The sequence below is a fragment of the Hippichthys cyanospilos genome, chromosome 22 (genome assembly GCF_059441005.1).
Source record: "Hippichthys cyanospilos isolate Australia breed blue-spotted pipefish chromosome 22, RoL_Hcya_1.0, whole genome shotgun sequence".
Taxonomy (NCBI): Eukaryota; Metazoa; Chordata; class Actinopteri; order Syngnathiformes; family Syngnathidae; genus Hippichthys; species Hippichthys cyanospilos.
This window is the reverse complement of record NC_142390.1, coordinates 2,935,022-2,957,292: the sequence shown is the minus strand read 5'-3', so window position 1 is coordinate 2,957,292 and position 22,271 is coordinate 2,935,022. Positions and strand designations below refer to the sequence as shown.

At 42.9% G+C, this 22,271-nt stretch overlaps 3 protein-coding genes across 14 annotated transcripts in view; all 3 read right to left on the bottom strand.

The window, feature by feature from the left end:
* Positions 1–1,606: 1,606 nt before the first annotated feature.
* On the bottom strand, positions 1,607–4,536 carry phlda1 (pleckstrin homology-like domain, family A, member 1). The gene is made up of 2 exons (XM_088406974.1): positions 3,808–4,536; positions 1,607–3,285 (listed from the first exon to the last, which is right to left on the bottom strand). Exon 1 carries the CDS (start codon positions 4,312–4,314, stop codon positions 3,826–3,828), a length of 489 nt encoding a protein of 162 aa, XP_088263100.1. The 5' UTR covers positions 4,315–4,536; the 3' UTR covers positions 1,607–3,285; positions 3,808–3,825.
* A 516-nt stretch (positions 4,537–5,052) lies between these two features.
* Positions 5,053–12,717, bottom strand: nap1l1 (nucleosome assembly protein 1-like 1). Of its 3 annotated transcripts, XM_088406970.1 has the most exons (16): positions 12,565–12,717; positions 11,102–11,140; positions 10,611–10,699; positions 9,762–9,864; positions 9,506–9,647; positions 9,080–9,172; positions 8,815–8,943; positions 8,671–8,742; positions 8,143–8,282; positions 7,917–8,062; positions 7,812–7,831; positions 7,343–7,465; positions 7,185–7,217; positions 7,065–7,115; positions 6,387–6,423; positions 5,053–6,066 (listed from the first exon to the last, which is right to left on the bottom strand). In XM_088406970.1, the coding sequence occupies exons 2-15, from the start codon at positions 11,116–11,118 to the stop codon at positions 6,418–6,420; spliced, it is 1,164 nt and encodes a 387-aa protein (XP_088263096.1). In that variant the 5' UTR covers positions 11,119–11,140; positions 12,565–12,717; the 3' UTR covers positions 5,053–6,066; positions 6,387–6,417. The 3 variants fall into 3 exon arrangements, with proteins under 3 accessions (XP_088263096.1, XP_088263094.1, XP_088263095.1); XM_088406968.1 differs by lacking the exon at positions 6,387–6,423; XM_088406969.1 differs by lacking the exon at positions 6,387–6,423 and having other exon boundaries at positions 9,092–9,172.
* A 5,327-nt stretch (positions 12,718–18,044) lies between these two features.
* osbpl8 (oxysterol binding protein-like 8) overlaps positions 18,045–22,271 on the bottom strand; it is a 30,178-nt gene continuing 25,951 nt past the window's right edge. For 6 of the 10 annotated variants that reach the window (XM_088406489.1, XM_088406494.1, XM_088406492.1 and 3 more), the window contains 6 exons: positions 22,122–22,258; positions 21,865–22,050; positions 21,627–21,780; positions 20,856–20,958; positions 20,630–20,735; positions 18,045–20,555 (listed from right to left, as the gene is read on the bottom strand). In XM_088406489.1, the coding sequence (XP_088262615.1) occupies positions 20,426–20,555; positions 20,630–20,735; positions 20,856–20,958; positions 21,627–21,780; positions 21,865–22,050; positions 22,122–22,258 (816 nt within the window). In that variant the 3' untranslated portion in view covers positions 18,045–20,425. The remainder of the gene's footprint in view (positions 20,556–20,629; positions 20,736–20,855; positions 20,959–21,626; positions 21,781–21,864; positions 22,051–22,121; positions 22,259–22,271) is intronic. The other 4 variants (XM_088406493.1, XM_088406495.1, XM_088406499.1 and 1 more) reach the window with 2 other exon arrangements.

The window sequence follows — 22,271 nt, the reverse complement described above, 5'->3', positions numbered from 1 at the left end:
TAGCATCTCCTGATGTGCATTTGGCTGCACGTGATGAACAGTTTTGATGAAGAAAACCTTTCAAAAATGATTTTTTATTTGTTTAACTTTTGCGGGCCAATGAATCAATGAACATCATCGTTAGTTGCAGCCCTAATTAATTTTACTATGACAAAGCTTGACAATCAAGCACTATTTCAATCTTTCAGAGGTATTAGTGGCAACTGTAAGGTTAGCTTTAACATGAGACCTTTATTGAACGTAAACATATGCTTCCGATATGGCAGTGCTGTCGTCTTCGCAATCAGATTGAAATTGATCCTTGGGCTGTTATTGATCAAAAGGTCTTTATAAACATGAGCGTAGTACTAGCAAGAAAAATCAATTACATAAGTGTGCGGCCATCAGTAAGAGGGATCATTAGGGACATCATTCAGGATTATTTCATAGGCAATTGAAAAAGCCACAGCTCACTTACACCACTAAAACTTTATTTTACCCCTTCTGAAATATCTTTTATCTTATGTGTGTATTTTAGGGTGATGTGAAACAATTAGCTGCTTGTAAAAATAATTCAGTAGGGATTGGGAGTATTTTGGTAATCCTGAATTACACCCCTCATGGCTCCGCTTACCTCATTGGCTCAAATCACAAAGAGTTGGCCGTGGCCACGAATACGTCGGCGGTCAGCGCGCATGCCAAGACGTGCAAACCTGTCGACAGCAGCTGACGCTCGAAAGAGTCGATCAAAGGCGGGACCCCGCCGGCTGGTTTTTGAAATGGCAATGGGATGTCAACAGCAGCTCAGTGTAACCTAATAATTACGTCCTCCGCTCATCTTTTTTCGTCTCCTCCAAGAACAATTGGCTGCAAAGTAACAAACCGTGTTACAAAGGGCCCTCGTAATGGTATTTCACACTTCTTTCTAACATTAATTCCTTATTAAATATAAACGTTATCGTACTGATCCGTCTAACCAGGAAGTGAAACGCCTTGTTTACTGAAGCAGCACCTTTCAACAGGTGGCGAAAGAGGTGTTTTACTTGCATTAACATGTTGTTCATCCTGTCAAATCAGCCCCTGTGGGAACCCACTATTGATGAAAATAGTTCCGTCCGTGGGTGAATTACTGAGTACTGATGTTGAATCTGTCCTCCTCAACTCCAGAACCAAACCAAGGTCTTTGGAGATGATTTGCTGATCATCTGACTTGGATGTTCTTTAGTCATGGGGTTTGAAAATGAGTAAAAAAAAAAAAAAACTCGACTTGTACTCTGAGAAATGCGGTAATTGTTGCGCAACTGACACCAAAAGCGCTTCCAAACAAATGCAGAGGTCACGCGTCGGTTATCACAAGTGACAAGCTCGGCCAGCCGGCAGCCACAGAGCTTCTGCGCGTCAAAAAGAATGTCGTCACCTCGTGCCGCGTTTAATCAAATTAGCCCAGATTCACAAGCTTTTTGACACGACACACTGGTGGCGCTTCATCCGAGCAGAGGCAACTGGCAGAGAAACCCGATCCCCTAAACTACTTTTAGACTCGGAAATGAGGTGGGCTGTAAGACATGAAAGCAGAGACCGCGGTGACCCTTATGAACAAGCCCGGAAAAATGAAACATGAGCGCGGTTACCCCTTTATATATATACATTTTTTTTAATGGAATGTATCATTTGGAAATATGAAAATAGAATTTGAAGTAAAAGGAAAGAGATGAGAGCAGAGGCATGGGTGCAGCGAAGGCGAGATAAAGGGCAGAGTTGTTACCCTGCGTGAGGGAGATGACAACAACACTGAGGCATGTGTTAATTCGCCCGCCGTACCCTCTCAAAAAGGGCTCACACCATCAACATGAGCACTGGGAAATCAACACATACACGCCTTGTCAAGTAAAGCGGTTTCAAAGCATCGCCGATCATGACACGCATCCCGAAATAACTTGAGGAAGGGTTAATACCTTGCAGGTGGCACATGTACAAGGTTTAGAGATTGTTTTGAACTGTCAGTTTTGCACATTTGGCTCTATTACTTCATTTAATAGAGCAAGACACCATTATGCCCGATTTAAAAAAAAAAAAAAAAAAAAGCTGACAGAGCTCGCAACATAGTGAGTCAGATTGTTTTTGAACGAGCAATTCCAATGAGGCTGTACCCAATGGCTTCCCCTCAAAATGGAGATAGATTTAAAGAAAATTATGTGAATAGGTTACAATTAAAAATGTTACCAGTGGGGTACAATTACTTGAAAATGTCATTAGAGTGGAACACTAGGTGTGCCAAATAGCGAGCCAACATTTAATTATATCTCCTCTGTTTGGAATATGAATTTCTCAATTTTAACTCTGCAAAGTGAAATTTTAAAAAATGTAATTGTTTGAAATATAACAATTAATGAACCCTTCATCAAGGCACCCATTAAATGGCATCAATCACTGTACTTGACTAAAATATATCACACAAAGTCCCCAAAGTCTTAACAAAAAAAACAAAAAAAAAACGTATGGTTTCTTTTTTTTAAAAAAAAACAGATAAAACACATGTTAACCGTTGCCTACCTTAGTGGGCGTGAACCTGTTAGCATAACGCTAACGTCGGGAAGAGGCTCAAGCTAGCGAAATACTAAACATGGGAGAGTGTTTGTTAGCGCCGGGCTAACAGCCTAATGCTACAAACAAGACAAGTTATTGTTAACATACGGAAGTAACAAGCTAACTGCTAGCATCAGAGGTCGGCCATGTTGCACGTACCTGGAGTTAATTTTCTCTGATGGGAGGGATTTGTTCGGACACGGACGGCAGATTCGAACGGCCGGAGTGAAACAGCGTGCGCTTGGAGTGTATTACCGAACGCGCCCAATAACAAATAAAATGGCTGCCCTAACATAACAGTCAGTTCCCTGAATAGGATTTAAGACTTCCATTCAGACTATCGTGGCTAAATGTCCCATTCTTTAAAAAAAAAAAAAAAACGGACAAATGCGACCGGAAATGAATCTTTGGTTCGATGATGCTGAGTACAACGACAGTACAAATCGTTATTTTTTTTCAATAATGGATGTCCCATTGAACACACTTATAGAAAAAATATATACATGTATAATAAATAACTCCACGGTGCAAAGCACTTTGTTTTCTCACATGCTTTTTCATTAGTCCATGAGTCTTTAGTGGAGGAAGTCCGTGTGTCGCGGGAGGGGTGGGAGGAGGGTTCCGTGGAAAAAACAATAGGTGGGCGGGGCTTGTCCTGGAGAATTGGTGCTGATGCAGCGGGGTTGCGAGTCGATATCCATCTTCCATTGTCCAATTAACCTGTGGACAGAATCAATTATACACACGGCTACAAATTCGATTGCAAAGTCAACTGATACGCGCACTCTATTATCCAGTTTAATTGTCTAGACAAAAAAGTTACCATATTGCGGCTGGCGAGCAAATCATGCCGACTCGATTCCAAAATTTTAAATTGCCACATCTAATAAATAACGCTGGGATTTTGCAACACGTTTAATGACTTTTGTGGCAATAATTTCAAGTAGAATGCAAATTAAAAAAAAAAAAAACTTGTGCACTTCTGATTTCAAAACTACGAATCATACAGTAAAAATACCGTGAGATGATTAGACTCAAAATACACCGGGTACCAACTCAAATAAATAAATAAATAGGTGGAAGCACTAAGCTTTAAAGTCGCGGTGGATCCAAGAGTTCCTCGCAAACGCATTTTGCGAACGTTACTAATGCGCCGAAATCCACGATACAATGTAATGTTTGGAGCAGCATGTGCGATCGAGGCGGGGATTCCCCAGGTGTTTCCCAGAACCCCCTCCTTACCGCAAAACCGGACTCGGGTCACGCCACGTTGGGCGAGCTCCGCAGCGTCTTGTGGCTCTGTCCCGGCATGTGCACGACGAGCAGCTGCTGCTTCTGCCGCGTCGACTTGACCGCCAGGATGGCCTGGCGGTTCTTGTACTGGACCATCTGCAGGGTGATCTCGGCGTTCCAGCCCTCGTCCTGCGGGCACCTAAAGTCGATCTCCTTCCCCTCGGACATGACCACGGTGAAGTAGACGTACTTGCCCTTGCGCTCCACGCAGTCCACGGTCTTCATGTTGGCGAAGTGGAGCTCCTTGACTTTGCCCGTGTCTTCTCCGCGATGGTGATGGTGGTGGTGCGGTTGCGGCGCTTGCTGCTGCTGGGGGTGATCGTGCTGCTTGGGCGGAAGCAGCAGCACGCCGTCCTCGGTCAGGACGCACAGCTTCTTCTTCCACAGCTGCAGCAGGCCGTCGCTCCTCTTCTCCAGCACGCCTTCCTTGAACACCTTCCGGCCGTTCTCCAACATGGTCGCTCACGCGCAGCCTGCCACTTTTTTGGGGGGGTGGTGGGGGTCCTTCCTTGGGAGAAAGGGCTCATACGCGGCGGGCGAAGGCAGACGGGTCGGGACGCGCGGCTGCCCGGCGCTGGATCGCTTTCGAATTGAGATGGAGGTTTGGTTCTGGACGCCTGGCAGCCTGAAACGGGCGGGGGAGGGGTCTGAGGGCTCAACCGCCCACGCGAGAGAGACCCAACCTACTACAAAGTCGGAACACAAATAGAATCAGAAATACACGTGGGCCACTATAATAGGCACACCCACTCCTTGACAAGTCCTAAAATTTCGCGATTTTCCCTGTCAAGTTGGCTTATTTTCAGTCATCTCATTATATTGAGCTCAACATTTCTTAATTTGTTTTCAGCGCTAAAAATAATTTGTCGCCAGCTTTCTGGGTTTGGTCATGTGACATTGATGACTTGAGCCGTGATTGGTTGTTACCTGAGCGTTGTGATTTTCAGTGGAAAGAAACGCGTTTAAAAAGGTGAAAATTATAAGGTTGATTATAGAAAAACCGAACCTATATACTTGTTATTTGATAGATCCGCCATAAGAAGTTACAGTAAATACAAATTTCTATTGAACATGACTTTAAAAGCCAATTGGTCATTAATGCGTTGTACTTGTGTAGCTTTGTCAACAACGCCCTCTGGTGGCTAGTTCGAACTTTGACTCCAACTTCCCGACAAAAGCAAAAAGTATTCACAATTGTCAACATGTTGAACCGATTTATTCATGAACATACACATACAATAATCGAGTACATTAGCATTTTTTGTAGCCTAGCAATTTACCTAGACAACAGCTGCTGTCCAGGCAAAAAAAAAAAATCTATTTTAGCAACTGAAATTGTTGCGCTTCCGCCTCTTAATATCGTCCCTGCGACCTTTTAGGGGGTACACCAAAAAGGTGGGAAGCGTTGAAGAGGAGGGTGGTGGGTCATTGGCCACATTGGGGGCGGGGAGGGGGCCTTGTCACACCTTCCCTCATTTCCATTCACAGTGACAGGATTTCTTAGTAACTAGATACAGGAGGCAAGTGAAACAAAGCGTGCTACTTATTGTGTCAAACGAAATGCCCTCAAAGTTCTATGGAGGGGGGGCTGTTAGAAAACGGTGGACCCCTTTCATACCCTGGATTTTGTTCAATTCCTCGAGGAGCGTTTCGCGAATGGACCCCTGTTATGTCGTTTACTGGAATGTTTTGATACAGGAGTAAGAAGTGTTCAGCTCAAGAGCTCTATGGAGGCCCACCGAGAAAATTGGCAACGGAGTGGGGGTGCGGGTGGAATGAGTTTAATCTGGTCTCCATCACAGCTGTTGTCTAAGAGCAAATACCACAGAAGGACTTCACAAGAACTAGTTTAGCGGTGAACATCATGCCTTTTTTTGTCCTTTCTATTGTACAGAGAAGAAAAACAGGTCTAGTAAAATACTATAATAACGAGCCCCACGGCTCAAAGTATTAACGGTTTTTATTCGGTTTTTACGTAACGAAAACCTTGAAACCTTTAAATCGGCTACCAAGAAAAATACAAAAACATTATAAGGCGGTAAGTTACTATTCCTTTTTGTTTTTTTGTAATATATATATTTATATATGTACGTTGTCCCCTGTTTTTTTTTTTTTTTTTTTTTTTAAATGTTAACAGTGCAGTTGAATTCCGGAGGCAGAAAGGCCACTTCACTGAGACTTGCACTCAGCTGGGGCGGCCGCATCCTTCTGCAAGAGACCAATAGGAACATGACGTTGAGAGGAGAATACAATAATAATAATAATAATAATAATAATAAAGTAAACAAGCAGCACGGGCAACAATATGGGCAAAATAAAAACAACTACGTCAACAGACTAGCTTCAACATAGAAAAAGGTACAAATGCAGCGAGCGCTATGGGTCATAAAAATAGAAAAAAATCCAAACCAATGAATTAGTGAGGACGGTATGGCAGCAAGACAGAAAAACATGAGAGAATATTAAAAGGAACGAGAAGGGTTGGGGTGGTGATGGTAGTAAGCCGACAGTTGACAAGCTGTACCTACCGGGACAGGGTTATTTTTCTACTGTCACCATTTAAACCTAGTGAGGAAAAATTTAAAGAGGAGCTGACAAAATATGCCAAAAAATGTCAACGATCACAGATGAAGACATTGATGAGTAAAGGAGCGGGGGGGGGGGGGGGGGGGGGGCTATTATTGTGCAGAGTGTCAAGAGTAGCATGCTGGTTTGTGTGTTGGGGGAAAAAAAACAAACACACAAAAGAACAAAAGTGGATGTGGCTGTTTTTGAAAAGTGCTCACAACAGGCCTTGGCGATATGGCAAATAATGATAATAATAAAAAAAAAATCTTCATTTTCACCAGTCATTCTGGATGATTACAAAACAAAGTCAGATACTGCAGATTTCAAAGTTTATTTTTGAAAAATTGCTGTGGAAAACAGCGGAACGAAAACGCAACCAGATTTATAGACGCTTGCCTCCTGCTACTATTGCGAACACACCTAAAAATACGAAGTGCTTAAAAGGATGGCAAAGTGTTGGAGATGAGAATAAATTCAAGGTCAAGCAATGAGACTCATTAGATGTTATGGATTCTGTTGCTGAATAGACAAACAGCGGTTTTGGCCGGCCGATCGGCTTTCGCGGCACTCGTGACATAAACGGAGGCGCGTTCAAACCGCGTTTCCAACTTTGAGAAGCGCGGCGCAAGGGAGCTCACCTTGGGATCGTAATCGGGGTCGTTCTCCTCGTCCGCTTCCTCCTCGCCTTCCTAAATGACACAAAGAGCCGGTTTACGTGTGCCGCCGGCTCTTTCGTTCCAAATAAACTGCGGTCTCACCTCGTCGTCCGCCTCCTCGCCCTCCTCATCATACTGCAGAGCATACGAGCACGTTATAGTTTGAGATTATGAATTGCTAGACACACTCAGTGAAAATTGTAATGCTTACAAGCTAGTGGCAGATTATTGACATTATCGACCCCTTTTGAAGTACTTACGTCGTCGTCGTCATCCTCTATGGCCTCGCCCGTGAAGTACAAGACGGCCCGGGGGACGATGCGCTCGCGGATGAAGTGGCCGATTTCAAAGTCGGCCGCCAGGACCGCCTCAGAGTCCTCGTCCTAAAGACAGATCCGTTAGGATGAGGCAACGGGCCGCAAAACCAATTTAAGTATTACAGCACTCGTCAAAAGTTTGCAAACACCTCCGAAATCAACTGCTCCCAGGAATTCAAGTCATTAACTGCTGCAAATGCTCAGCTGTGAACCCAAGTCATTCCATGTAATAAAACAACACCCGCATCATAAAGCCAAACTTTTGAAGAATCTATTAAACAATAAACTTGAGGAAATGATTTCTTGCATGTTAATGCATGGTCTGGATCACCTCAGCGTTGCATTACAATGTAAAAAAAAAAAAAAAAATGTTGTTTACATGTATGACCCGGGATAGCCATAAAGCACTTACCAACTCTCCGTTTTCAGGGACTGTGGGGGAAACGACAACAAAAAAAGTGTGTGAGATCAAATTAGTAAATAAGACGCACACACAAAATCTGATTGGTAAGAATACCCTCTGGCGGAGTGAAGAAATTGAAAAAGGAGTCGTTGGGGACTGTTTTGGTGACCGTCCTAACCGTGCCGCGTCCCTTGTGCTTCTGCTTCTTCTTGATGGTTTTCAACGTGACGTTTTTGCCTTTTGTCCAATCGATGGTGGAACTAAGGAGCAACGCGGCTTCAGTTTTCACCCAACGAACAAAAACGTATTTTATTTTTGATCGAAAAAAAAAAACACTCACCCCGTGCATGAAATGATCTCGGGTCCGTCAAAGGAGAAAGGGTCACTTTCGTCGGGCTCTGACCTCATTTTGTAGGTTTTCGTCAAGACTGTGTTTGTGAAGAAGTCGTTGGGCTCAAAGTGGAACTCTAACCCGAAGCTCTGAGAAGATCAAAAAGAGGGGAATGGTTAACGTTTTTATTACAGTGTTTTCCAGGCAATAAATCACAGTTTTTTTTTTTTCTCCATAGTTTGGCCGGGAGTGCGACTCGTGTGAAATTATGAAGACATTATTGTCACTTTTTTTTACACTAAGCCGCCAGAGGGCGCTCTAGGACGTGTTGATTATTTCAACATTTGCTAACCCTAAAAAAAAAAAAAAAAAAAAAAAAACACTTGAGGGCTTAACAAAAATGGCTTAGAAAAGAAAATCATATTCTGCAGATTACAAGATGCCTTTCAAGATGACATGTCTGTTCTTGGTTTTGGATTTTGTCCAACAATGTCCCCGCAAAAATGCATTTTAATTTAACCTTTTAATGTTACTCACCATGGGTTGCCCCGGGTCTGAGAACTTTACTTTGATATCTTGTAAATGTTTGAGGATGGGCTCGTCATGTTCCTGAGGAGAGATCGAAGTAAGCGCCTCAGCAGATGTTGGCCACTAGGAGGCGACAAATCGCATGCGAAGTACCTGCAGCATGTCGCTGAGCAGGTCCACATTTTTAAACACTGTTAACCAGAATTCCGGGATGCCTTTGGGGTCTTCCTTCTCCTCGTCCTTCTTCTCCTCCTCCAGCTTTGCCTTTTCCTTCATTTCATCCTGCAGCAGGGGCGGACATTTTTTCTCAATGAAAACACAAACTTTGGTTGACATTGTTTTCCCCCACCATGGGCAGACAAGAGAAAAAAATAAGGAGGGGGGGCGGGGGGCATGCAAGCATAGACGTTACCTGTACCTGCTTACTTACTGTCAGCTCTTCTTCCTCATCTGCTTTCCATTCACATTCCTCGTCTGTGGGCTCATACGCTGCTTTGACGATATCACTTCTCTGCAAGAAACATTGTTTCCCCTCAATTGATTTTGCAGAATCATGACTCATCATTTTTGGACGGATGACGCATGTGAATGTAAGTTGTGTTTTACTCTAAAACAAATAGTCCTCATTGCTACGCAGGCATATTTTCGCTTAACCAGAGATGTCAAAATGAACAGAATTGCATTCACTTTTTTTCTTAAGCACATGTGTATTTTATATTACTTTGAAAAACACACAAACATAAAAGCCCCAAAATAAATGACTCACAAAATCAGGTCCTTCCTTAGTGGATGGAATTTGCTTGAGCAAAAACAAGCCCCTAAAGTACACATATTGGGAAGGTACCTTGTCGAAGAGCGGCTGGTAAAGGGCGGCGTATTTTCTCTCCAGCTCGTGGACCTCCTCGTAGAACTTGGCCTCAATGTGGGCGCACTTCACCTGTAGGTTTTTGAGGGCGTTGATGCGTCGCTTCACAACCTTTGGTAAACTGAACAGAAAACAGCAACGTTGAGGAAATTCATTTAACCAAGCCGACGGCATTTCTGGCGGAATTTCAAAAATCGACTCAAGACGGCCACGTTCTCAGCTGTGAGGCCCTTACCTCTCGATGTACCCTGATGGTGAACCGTTGAGGCCGTCAAGCCCCTCCTGAAGCGCAGCCAGGATCTGTGGATTCTGCATAAGCTGCTCTGTCAGCTGACGAGCTGCGGACACACACCGGCGCCATCGCTACTTTAAAAGGCGGACCCATTCGTTTCTATGATCGTCTTTGGAAAGAATTAAATGGAGCTGGGCTCAAAGTAAAATGTTCTTTTTTATCCCCATTCGATAGCCTGAGCTGCAATTCTTGCCGGAGTTTATTTAAAGCAAGTTGAGTCAACATAATCAGGCCACAGTTGTGTAACAGCCTTTAAAGCAACAATACGGAGTTATTTCAACATTCTGCTTGTAATGAGGGGACTAAGTGCCTCTGGCGTTGCCACGACGACCCTTGATCACCTCCGAAGTGGGCTCAAATAGCCCAAAAGCACCTTGTGTTGTTTTAGCGCCTGCGCTAACGTTACTCTCCTGAGTTTGATCTGAAAACACGCTGGCACTCTCTTGGGTCATTTTGTGATATCGCCGCAAGAGAAGGGTACCAGAGTGTGCATACAACTTATTTTCAACTTATTTGGTGGCTTGTTTTTGTTTTAAAAATAGATTCTCGTTTTAGCCTCATTTTTTAGCTACAACGTTTTACTGTAGAAATGCTAATCTGGCCAAAATCTATATCAGCCCCTTTATGAAATAAGTGGAAGAGGGGGCTTTTTTTTTTAAATCAAATTCATCAATAAAGCGAGTTATTTCATCATTAGTTGCAGCCAGAATCAAAACAGATAATTATTCTGCATCATTTTTTTTACAGCATGGAAAAAACGAGTGAATGGTGTTTCCCCAAACAGAAGGATACCTTTGCTTTTTGAATTTTCTACCGTCTCCTCCTCTTCCACTTCCTCCACGTCCTCCATTTCTGACGGGTCCATCTCAGCTTGGTCTTTGCTGTCCACAAAGGGAAATTAGGTTAGTAAACACGGAAGCCCTGATCTAAGCCGCTCAGCAAACCAACATTTGAGGAAATTAGTTTTCGCAGCACATTTCACCCTATGACATAGAAGCCATGTTTTTATTTATTTATGTATTTTTTCTTTGTAAGGACACTGAAACATGACACTGACAGCGGGACGGACCGCAAAATACTCAACATAGCTTCACCTGCAGGTATTTTCTCATTTTGCCGTTTTATATAGAAGACTCTTGTCAAAAAGACAAACAAAATGGCCGCACATGCATTTAGGTGTCAAACTGACACGACTTGGTCAAGATGTGGGCGTGGCTTGGAATTTTAACTTCCTCCCACAGTGGCAAAGGCAAACAAGACATTTGATAGACACTCATACTCACTTGTCAATGTCTGCCATCTCAGCGGAGTTTCAAGTGATGCTAAAAAAGAAAAAAACAAAACAAAAAAACAATAAGACATACTTGAATGACAAACAGGCAGGGACATTGAATTATTCATGACACCATAATAGCAGTCCCAAATCCATTGAGGCAACCTTATTTAAATGTGTCAACAGCGTGAACATTTAAGAAACTTCATGGTCGTTTAAATTTAGATGGCAAAGCTGCAAGTAGCCGGCCGATGCATGAGCCAATAGAAGTGAGAGGATGCAGACATCTTGCATGTGATACTATTTTATTGATGGTTAAGTACTTTAAAGGGCTTTTAGCAGCCAATGGAGCATACTTTTTTCCAATATTGTAAAAAATGTGATTACTAAGGCATTTCCAAATGGAAAGTCAATAATGAGCAAAAACTGTTATTACAGCAGGATAAAAGATGTCTCAACACTAAATGAATATTTTTCAGCAGTTGAAAGTGTCCACATGTGCCCGTGCTGTACTATGTTTTACAATGCGAGACCACTAGTGATTAAAAATATATATTTTTAAGACCACTGGGCTAGCGCAAAGAAATCTCATGACTGTTAGACTTACAACACGACTGTCAATAGTTGCTATTGTTTGACTTAGCTTTTCAGTTTCCCAAAACGTTACCAAAAAAAAAAAAAAAAAAACTAATTCAGGTAAAAATTGTATTCGGATACTTTAGCAGCGACTGGTCCCAAAAGTCCTTTCGCTGATGCTGCCAGCGACCACGTGTTGCTCGCTCAAGTGAAGCAACCCTCGGATGGGTAGCGGGTGGTGAAAAAATATTAATCTGATCGGGTTGATGTATCCATCAAGTTTATCGATCGATCGGGAACACACCCGCTAGCCGATATTGATAGAACGCCAGCCGGGCGATGTCATGTATCGAAAGCGTGCTCATCACACCGAAGCTAACTTTAGCTACCGGCCTTGCCTGCTCCCTATTGTCAAGTGCGCTTAGCATGTTAGCTTCGCGGTACTGCGTTTGGTTAAAAAACGAGTCACCATGTCAACACTTTTTTCCCTCCCGTGCCAACGTGACATACTTTCCACCACCTTCCGCCATTACCTAATATTTCACATCGTTGTCTTCCCGTCGAGTTATCGCGTTAGTTGACTTCCTACACGATTCCCCCATCCCCGAAAATTAAGGTCAGCTTCGAATGGTTGCAAGGCCAAAAAACGATGACATTTCGTTCGTGTTTTTTTTAAAACTGTTATATTGTTGATTTTCGTTATCGATTGTGGCAGCGTAAAAATCGAATGAGAATTTAATAGAAGAGACGGACGAGCTCAATGGCTGCTGCTAGCATTAGCCGCCTACCCGCTACTGACGCCGCTTTAAATGGCCATTGTGGTTGATCGCAGCCTCGCAAACGGCGACTTTAAAATAGGGCGCCGCTGGTAGGACTACCGCGAACACCGTGGCTTACCGTAGCTGTATGGCCGGCGGTAGGTGACGGTGAGGCGGGCGCTGCGCAGTGAGTCGCTCCGAGGGTGGGAGGAGGAAAAACACTCCGCTCGGATGGCGGTAAAAGAGGAGCGAGAGCCCGCCGCCTGCGCTCATATACATCTGACGTCATCACGTAAACCCGCAGTCGCTAGGGTAACACTGCAGGTGGGCGGGGCGGCGACCAACCACACCCCGAACTTTTGCTTTGATTCGTTATCGTATTTTATTGAATAAATAAAATTAAATTTAAAATTGACATAAAAAAACGATCAAGAATATTGTATTTAATAGTTTTTTTGAGTTGTAAAAAAGTTAAGATAACTAAATTAGAGTTCCCTCGCTACATCATGGTTAGGTTTTTGCGGTTTCCCCAAAACGTTTTTCATTATGATGTTATCATATGATGTTATGATGTTGTCAGTCCAAAAAATAAAAAAAATGAAAACAGTAAAATCCATGTTTTTATCCATATCAGGAGGCGGCCATTTTGCCACTCGCTGTCGCCTGAAATGACGTCAAAGCAAGTGTTTTCAATGTACACATGAAAAAAAAGTGTTATCGAATTAGGTATACACAAAATACAAACTTTTTTACCACAAAATAATAAGTGGTAAAATCAATGTTTTTAATCACTCTCAAGCGGCTATTTGCCGATTGCTGTTGCGCTCTTAATTTGAGAAGAAAAATGTACTTTTCTTGTTATGGCAGTACAACATATTTTGTTGATACCTGCAGGTCCAATGAAACCGAGATAAGCTTTTTTTCTTTATATTTTGTGAAATCAATGTTCAGTCAGCATCATAAAAATAAATAGCACTAGGCTAATCAAAATACATAAAAACGATTCCGGTAATTGTTAAATCTCAGTGTGATGCCAAATGTGTTTACCAAGATTTTTGTGGTCGGCAGCTTTGTCAGCCTCATAGATGCCAATCTGAGGTCACTTTTCTCCATCTCAGTGCTTTGTGCTCTACCTCCTGATCCCCTCGTCATCAACATCTTCTGTAAGGCGAGCTGGCCGGCAGTGCTGCCAAATTTAAATATTCATGCTTGGCTACCAGCTCCGTTTGACCCCCGCCCCCCCGGATTATGAGGAGAGCGGTTGACGTTCTTACACTCAAAAGCTAAACTGGACCACATGGTCCATAGCAGCTTGACAACCGTCTAATATTAATTGCGGGGAACATGCAAACGCCACACAGAAAGGGTGGATTTGAACCCTGGTCCCCGAACTGTGAGGCAGACGTGCTAACCGCTGCTCCACAGAGTCGCCCCGGATGGAGAATATTACAGGAAAAATAACAAAAGAAGACATGTGAAATTGGAAGGGATGAGTCAGGAGTATCCTGAGGGAAACGCAAGCACTTGAGAGTGAATACGGGCCAGATGGCATGGGGTCAACTGGCAATCGCCGCCTGTCCCCCGCTTACACAAGAGGCTGGATAAATACTTAACTAGCCCGTAGCACATGGCGCAAACCTCTGTTGCATAACAAGCCCAGAATAAGATTTGGGAGGCTGATGGGGCATCGGGGAGTGGAGGGTGCTGGTAACCAAGGGTTACAAGCTCAGCCGCCAGCTGTGGTCCTCCCGACATTGTCGGGGATGTTGCATCACAAGGCTCGGGACCTCTTGGCATTATTTTCCTTCCCGAGCGGTATCGAACGTATTCGGGTGGGGAAAGCTTGAAGGTCGACGCTAATCGATGGTGTTAATCACGGGAAATTGAATCAAGCGGTAGATGTCGAGTAGATCCTCGCCACCTGCTTCAGTATCCCCCAGTAAAATTGCGAACATCACACGTATGACAAAATAATTGTCTCCGCCAGGATGAATCTAATAGCTGAAAATAAAGTGGATGGGGATGAAAGAAATCAGATGAGTGATGATTTTTTTTTTTTCATGTGAGGTTAATCGACTGCAGTCATGGCTGCAAAAATCCCGCTGCCTCCATTATCATTAATTAAGGAAGATTAAAATACATTTAAAAAAAAAAAAAAAACACCAGTCTGTCGGGGTTGATTTGACAGTGTTTAAAAATAGCGCCAAGGCGAAATGAAAAAGCCTCAGCATTGTGCTGTCAAGCTGCTGTGTAATCCCGTTCTATGGTGTCACTACAGCCTACATCAGGCACGACATTAATCGCTTCCGGCAGGCATCCAGAATATGTTTTTACTCCCCAAAAATGCTACTGCTTGGAATTATGGCCTCCGTTTTATCGCAATAACAATGATGTACCTGTGTCTGACTTTTCCATTGATGTGAGCGTGAATGTACGAACAGGCGACCTGCGTACGGTATGTGCGGCGGACAAGTGGCTTCTAATCCTCAGGGTGAATAGAAAGTGCCTGGGTCGGCTCGTTGGGCACTCAATGTCAGCGGCAAAGGCAGGAATGCGGTAGGCCGGGGTGGGCCGAGATAAAGTGGTCACAACGGTGGACACACACTAATAAGCTGGGTCTCAGGAGGATAAATGCATTGCAACTCATTGAAATATGACATCCATTTTCTGTAGCCGCTTAGATTCATTTGAGCCGCGGGCCTGCTGGTGCCTATCCCTGCTGTCTACGGGCAGTCGGCGGCAAATTGCAGGGCACACAGAGGCAAACAGCCATTCACGCACCCGATCACGACTAAGGACATTTTAGAGTGTCAAATTGCCACGCATGTTTTTGGAATGTGGGACGAAGCCGGAGTACCCGTAGAGAACCCACGCGGGCTCGGGGAGAACACGCAAACACCACACAGGAAGGCCGGAAAAAAGATACTTGTCGATTAATTAACTATTGCTAGAGGCTATCATATAATAATGAACTATGATGCCGGCAGTCATATGTCTGCAGGCAAAACAAAAGCGATGGAAAACATCTGATAAGGCGGCGAGGAGTCAGCAAATTGTCTGGCACACTAGACGGGCAGGCTGGCAACCGGAGGAGACAGTGCTTCAGAAATCTCTGAGTCATCGCCCAGCATCCTTTGATTGCTTAGCAGCTGCCCACCCGAGCTGCCGCCGCCTCCTCCTGTTGTTATTTCAGCCATCAATCGCCGGTGAAAGCCACCGCTAACCACTCAGACAATTTCAAGGGTCCGACTCAAAACGATAGCGCCGATTGATTAAAAGTGAGGAGATACAAAAGTTGCGAGGCAGAGGAGAGACATCCTGACACGTAGACGTCAATATATCAATGCGCCGGGGTTATTTTTAGCAGCGTTGAGTGCTAATGCAACCTGAGCTTGAAGAGACATAGGAATGCATCTGCAGTGGGATTCCCTCTTGAAACTAGTTAGATCAGACAATTGACTCTAACTTCAGCAAATTCCAAGAGTACATGCAATTACTTTGGTTTCAATTATCATTTATTTTTTTTTAACATGGGAGAAATGTATTTGACAGTTTTTCGAGGGGCATCTTTCCGCTACCGACATTTTAGTTTGAAATGTACTGTAACGTAATGCAAGCTATTTCTGTGGCATCTCAGTCTGAACACTAGTGGGCGCTATTTATGTATAGTGAAGAAATTAGGAGGAGGAGGTCAGTTATGTTTGTAGCATTGACTATTTCCCATTTTGAATGGCAGTAAAAGAGCCCGACATGGGCTAAATTTGACACCTATAGGGTGTACCGTTTGACCTCCAGTTTGTAAGCATTTCGAAGGGACGACAGCACGGCATTTTGAAAGTCCTCGTGTTTTTTGACAATCTATTCAATATTTTAGCCCCCCCTTGTTTTTTTGAATGCTTTTCCTTTGATGTGATCTGAACTCCTACGCCCCTGCACATTATTATAGAAGTCTGTTTATATAATTGTGAATTTCCCCACTAGAAAGCAAACTTTACCAAGGCTGTTTTATGAAAAGGTGTTCCCCAAGTCATTCCCCTCTAAAAATAGCAGTCAGATGGGAGACCTCTCTGCCCCTGTGTCCTTTAGGGCAGAAAAGAACAATGGGCGCACGCTCTGCTAATCCAGCTGTGAATGAGAGCGGCTCACTGCAGCACTTCTTTTCATGCTGTTGATAGCAAAGGGGTGGGGCAGCTTCGGGATAAACACCATGCTGAGCCAGCGCTAGCTACCCGCCAGACGTGCTGCACCGCACATTACCTCATCATTCATAATCAATTAACCCGTTCCATGCCCATCGGCATCCTTGGAGCCACATGACGGATGAATAACCCTCTAATTAATAAATAACACCCATCCCCAGGTGGGCATTAGTCTCATGTTGCAAAGTCATGCACGACTGGGGCAGAGGAAGGAATTTAGCGACGCGCAACTTTGAATGAGACCGCCACGATGCCAAAGGGCTTGCTCTTGTGCTATGGTTACATAACATGAGGTGTTTCCCCTCATCATTCCCTCTTCAGTCTCCATGGCAACCCCGAATCTTAGATCGTCCGCGCTCTCCTTCTCCCAACATCCCGAAACAGCAGCCAGTCAGACTTCTGTCTCCTAGCAACCGCGACACCAGGGGTCCATCAATTTATTGGGAAAAGGGAATTAAATACTTTGAAAATGTCACGCAAATGGGGGCATCAGATAATAGCAGTCCCATTGCTTTTAAAAAACAACAACAATTAAGTAGATCAGTTCAGGGTGTCCATCGCCTCCTGCCCGAAAACAGCTGTGATAGGCACCAGCAAGCCTGCGACCCTAATGAGGATAAGCGGCTATAGAAATGGATGGATTGATGAAGATGATTATAAACCCATCAAATAATTGTATTTAAAGTTTTGAGTGGGACAGAAAATATGTCCGTTGTTTGTGAATCATGTGACACCAAATGAAGATCCCGCATCCATCATTATTTCTTAAATATTAAGCGTACTTTCATGGCTTACCTTCACCAGTTGGCTCTCAGTAAAATCACTTGATTTGTCTTTGCTGACATCTAGTGGCCAAAAGTGCAAGTCAACAAATCGAGACGGAAAAATTACATTTTAAAATTAAAGTACTTAGAAGTGATAAAGGACACATTTTTGCTATTTTAGCAATGTTGTTTTTCTTCTGAGTCAACCGGGACACGAATATGTCATTAATCCATGAATATTTTCTGAATTATGTAGTGAAAATAGCTTATAAATCTTTGATAATAGCAACCACATTTTCTCCTTCATGGTATAAACCATTTTAGATAAATATGAAAAACAGAACAAAGGAGTAAGGACTTACCAATGGTAATTAACTTGTCATTTCTGCAGCATCATATGCTTAAGTTTTTTCCCTTGATGGCTAAAAAACAAGTTCTAGTCACAGTTAGTTGTGTTTAGAGACAACCTCAGATTACAATCGCTACTACTTAATATGTGAAATAATAATTGTGTAAAAAATGACACTTACCAAAGAGACATCATTATACAACCTTTTTTTTTTTTTTTTTACCATTTATCATCTTTTCCTGTAAGGACAACCACAGTATAAAATTCACATGATGCATCAAAATTATTCACAAAAAAACGCACAGCGTGTCATTATTATTGTTTTTAATTATTTTTCTGTGGTATATTACATGTGACCATAGACGTCCCGGATGTTATTATCAGTGCCTTGAGTATACAATAAATACACACATTAAAGTACACGCTATGCAGGGGAGGGAATTGGTTTCAGTTAACAAAGATACACAAGATGAATACATGGAAAACAACGATTTAAAAAAAAAAAAAACTAACGTCAAGAGCTCTAAGCAAGAAAAAATAAAAATAATAAATAAAACGCTATGAGAGATAATGAAATGGAGTGGCGTCACTCAGGGATCAGTATCAGGACACCTGTGAGTGCGTTACTATGGCGACGCCTTCCGCTTCGAGCAAGGCGTTATGCAGAGTCAGGCTTGTTACTAAGGCTTTGTATGGCACGTCTGCTCCGCACGACCTCTTCTAGTCTAACAATACCCCTGGTCCATCTTAATCCCTTTAAAAAAGGCACTGGTATTTCTCCACATTCGAACATCTGGATAACATTAAGATGAGCGAGGCAATGAGGATGCACGGTTTAGAAGACGCACGGGTATATACACGGGCCAGCCGGGTTATCTCGCCTCCCTTGCGGTTGGGTTCATTTTTTTTTTTTTTCCCATTTTCACTTAACAGTCTGCTGACGGCGGAGGCAACGGAAAATGTAAACAATGACAAGGCTATTACATCATCAACACAAACGTTTGCTTCCAGATAACCTACGATTGCTGGATTTAACCTAGCAGGTTCCAGTCGATCACACAGAATATAAAGAATATATGTGTCTGTCTACAAGTGTTGCCGCACCGTTTGTGTTCTAATATCTGCTTAAGTCGCCATATAGATCTTATTCGTTAGCCCGTCAACAGCATTTGAGATTATCCTGTAACCAAGCGGACTTTGTGGTTGTTTTAGATATGCAAGGTGTAATTCTCCTTCAGTGGATAACATCTTGAAGCATCTTTTTTTTGGATTACTCACTATCTGAAAAGATCGCCTCATATCATGCCAAGGTCATAAATTGGGTCAGTCAGATCGCAAGGCACCACTGTATATTCTTGACATTTTTTCGTTTGAAGGTGTATGCACCAAATAGGGTAAATCCAGCTTTGTAGCGGGTAATTTCAACACCCTTTGGACACATTGTAATGCGTACAAAACATCTTGTTATGAAGAAATCCCGTTAGGATTTATATACACAGTGAATAGGACAGCAAACTAATCTATGGTACACACTGGAACTGGCTGCTACTGATGCAAGCTCGGAATGTTTTTCTCCGTGTGTTTTACTAAGGTGATTGTAGTCACAGGTAAAAAAGATTTGATCTCCTCTCGCTACTTAAGTGTCTATTCTAGAATTCACCGTGGCACAAAAGCACTGGAAGCGATGACGAAAGAAAAAAAATCTGCCGCACCTCAGAAATGTATACTTTCAAAACATCAATTCATCTTTAAAAATGAGAGTTTGTTCCTGTTGAATAACAGTCAATAAAAAGTCACGAGTTAATTATTGTAATGCTAGCTCACTCGTACTGTCGGCATATTGAATGCAACGTCCAAAATTAAGGAATGTTTAAACATTTTTCCGATTTTAACTCCATGTTAAATCCAGAAAGGCAGTTTTTTTTTAGATGGTGTCCCAGAATTAGCCTGGCTTATTTAATGTCACTTAGCTAGCTTACTATTAAGAACACTTAACATTACATTAGTACCCACCCACCAAGAAAAAAAAAAATTTGGGCAGTGGTCACTGTTTTAAGAGCTAATTAGCATCAGGGTGACAAGAGTTGATGTTGAAAAACATTGGACGTTTCCAGTGCACTTGTGCAGAAGACAAAATACAGTACATAGTTGAAATGTGTGCTTACCACACTTAGCTAGCTGTACATGTCACCTGTGACTTTTTTTTTTTAAACAAAGCGTGACATTTTAAATCAATTTCATGTCCTAAATATAAATAAAAGCCATAGTGATTGGACCACTTTGGACGGAACAAAACAATAAAATACATATATATATATTTTTTTAAAAATATAATAGGTTAGCATGAAAGGTCCTTTCAATAGGAGCGTAGTCATGGCTCTCGAGATGTCCCTTGTCTCCCAGAATATGACATTCACACTAAGGAATAGTTCCGTCCTCTTGAGAATTAAAATGGCTGTGCTCTTTGTCTTTAAAAGAGTCTCTTTGAAATCTGCGGAGCTATACAGCATTTTGGAATGGACATGGAAATACCAGTTAGTGGAAATAAAATACATTACATATCTTCTACTTTTGGGTGAATTTGCTTCGTTTGTTGAAACTGGAAGGACAATTGAAGATGGGGGAAAAAAAAGTCTATTACCGACAATGGAGTGCTTTTGCGATCGGTCTCTGTGTTATGGCTGTCTGCTACTTGAAGATGTAGTTGATGACCACCTGCAGGATGATGAGGGCCATGATGATGACATAATCTCGCTGCTGCAGGAAGGAGGTGCCTTCTGTCCGGCCTGCCGTTCGACTCCTTAACACGCTGATGCTTCTAAGAACAAAAGGAATGTGGAATTGTAGCACATGACAACAAAATAAAAAACAAAACCATGTGGAAAAGCTCACCGGTTGATATCCTGCTGTGTCTGCTTTATGCATTCAATGGCACTTTGAAGTTCACTGAGGTCTGCACCCTTCTTGCGCAGACGGCTGTTGTGTTTGCTTTTGTGTCCTGTTACCTCACCAATAAATATATATAATTTTAGTCATCTTGAAAACTGTTATTGACACGTCGTTAGGTGGTTATGTTATGCAAAACAATTTTAAGTTTGGATACAATATAAAGCCTCACGTTCGCTTCCGGAGGAATCCTGGCGATCAAGTTCGGGTGAAGAGCAGCCACTCTCAGGGCTTTTGGGCTTGTCACTCTTGTGTTTCCTTTTTGGCACCGTTACCTACACAAACACGATGGATACATATATACACAAACACAACATGAAGGGCTCAGCGAGTATTTAAAACTGGCTAGAACAAATGCTGCACACAGATTTGACGGCATGCAATTCAAGCATATATAATGGATAATACAGAGATGTCAGAAAGAAGAGGGAAGGACATCCAGATGGACCATACATGCAATTCGACATTGGTATAATTTACATATTAAAAAAAAAAAAAAAACAATATGAGCCGAATGGCAATGAACGTAACAACATTGGACAACATTTGGCCATCCGCGTTGTCAAAAAGCGTACAAAGCAAGAACCAAGCTCTGCAAATAAGAACAAATGAATAAAAACACGTCATCGACGTTATGGCCAGTGCTTTCATAATCCATTGATACATTATGTTACACGCATTTACCAATTTTAACCACAATTTCTCCCTACACGGTCTCAAAAATGCTATCCCTGCTGTTAAGGCTCATGTTCATGCTCCATCTAGCCAGAAGAAACAGATGAAGAAACACACTTCCACTTTCCGAAAGACACAGACAGAAAAAGACAAGAAAAAAAGGGCAAAGAGCAGGATGGAGGCAATGAGGAAAAAAAAATATCAAAGCCAAAAAAAAAGCTGCTTAGATGGTGGCTGAGGCGGTGAGACGTTTTGGAAAAAAACCTACCTGGCACTTGCAATTGTCCCTCCGCGACCCCTGGTTACTCAGACTAATAAGACTGCCAGAACGTACCATGGGGGTGCGGTGTCGGACCTTGGTCTGGATACAACCGTCTTTTTCAAACTGGATCAAGTCGTTGAGGGGATCCCACGGCCTTGTGCTTCGGGGGAGGGATCGAAAATGAGGATCACCAGCATATTTTTGTGTGTGCGTACATACATACACACATATATATTTCACTCACTCAGCATATTTATAATGCCACTCTCCAGTGATGGGGTCCTGCTCGAACAGAGCGGGGTTCCATTCCTCGCATTTGGCTTTCCTCTCCCGCGCCGACTTCCTTTGATTTTCCTCCAGGATGAACTTCTCGTTGGTGGCCTCCGTCTGGTCCTTGTTGTTGATGGCCCTCGTCACATGCTGCCACAGTCTAAAAACGACGGCGGAAGGAGGTCATCGACGCAGATTTGAGACACCGCTTTCGGGATGTTCAAAGTCTACCTCTCTGATTCAAACTCGCCCTGCTCCTCGGGCGGGACTGTACAACGTGTGAGTCGGCTCTGCCTTAGATCTGGTGTTGGGTTCCAGAAAGTGTCCACAGTTCCTGTTTTTTTGTCATTGATGAATATCTCGCTGTCCTAAAGACATCAT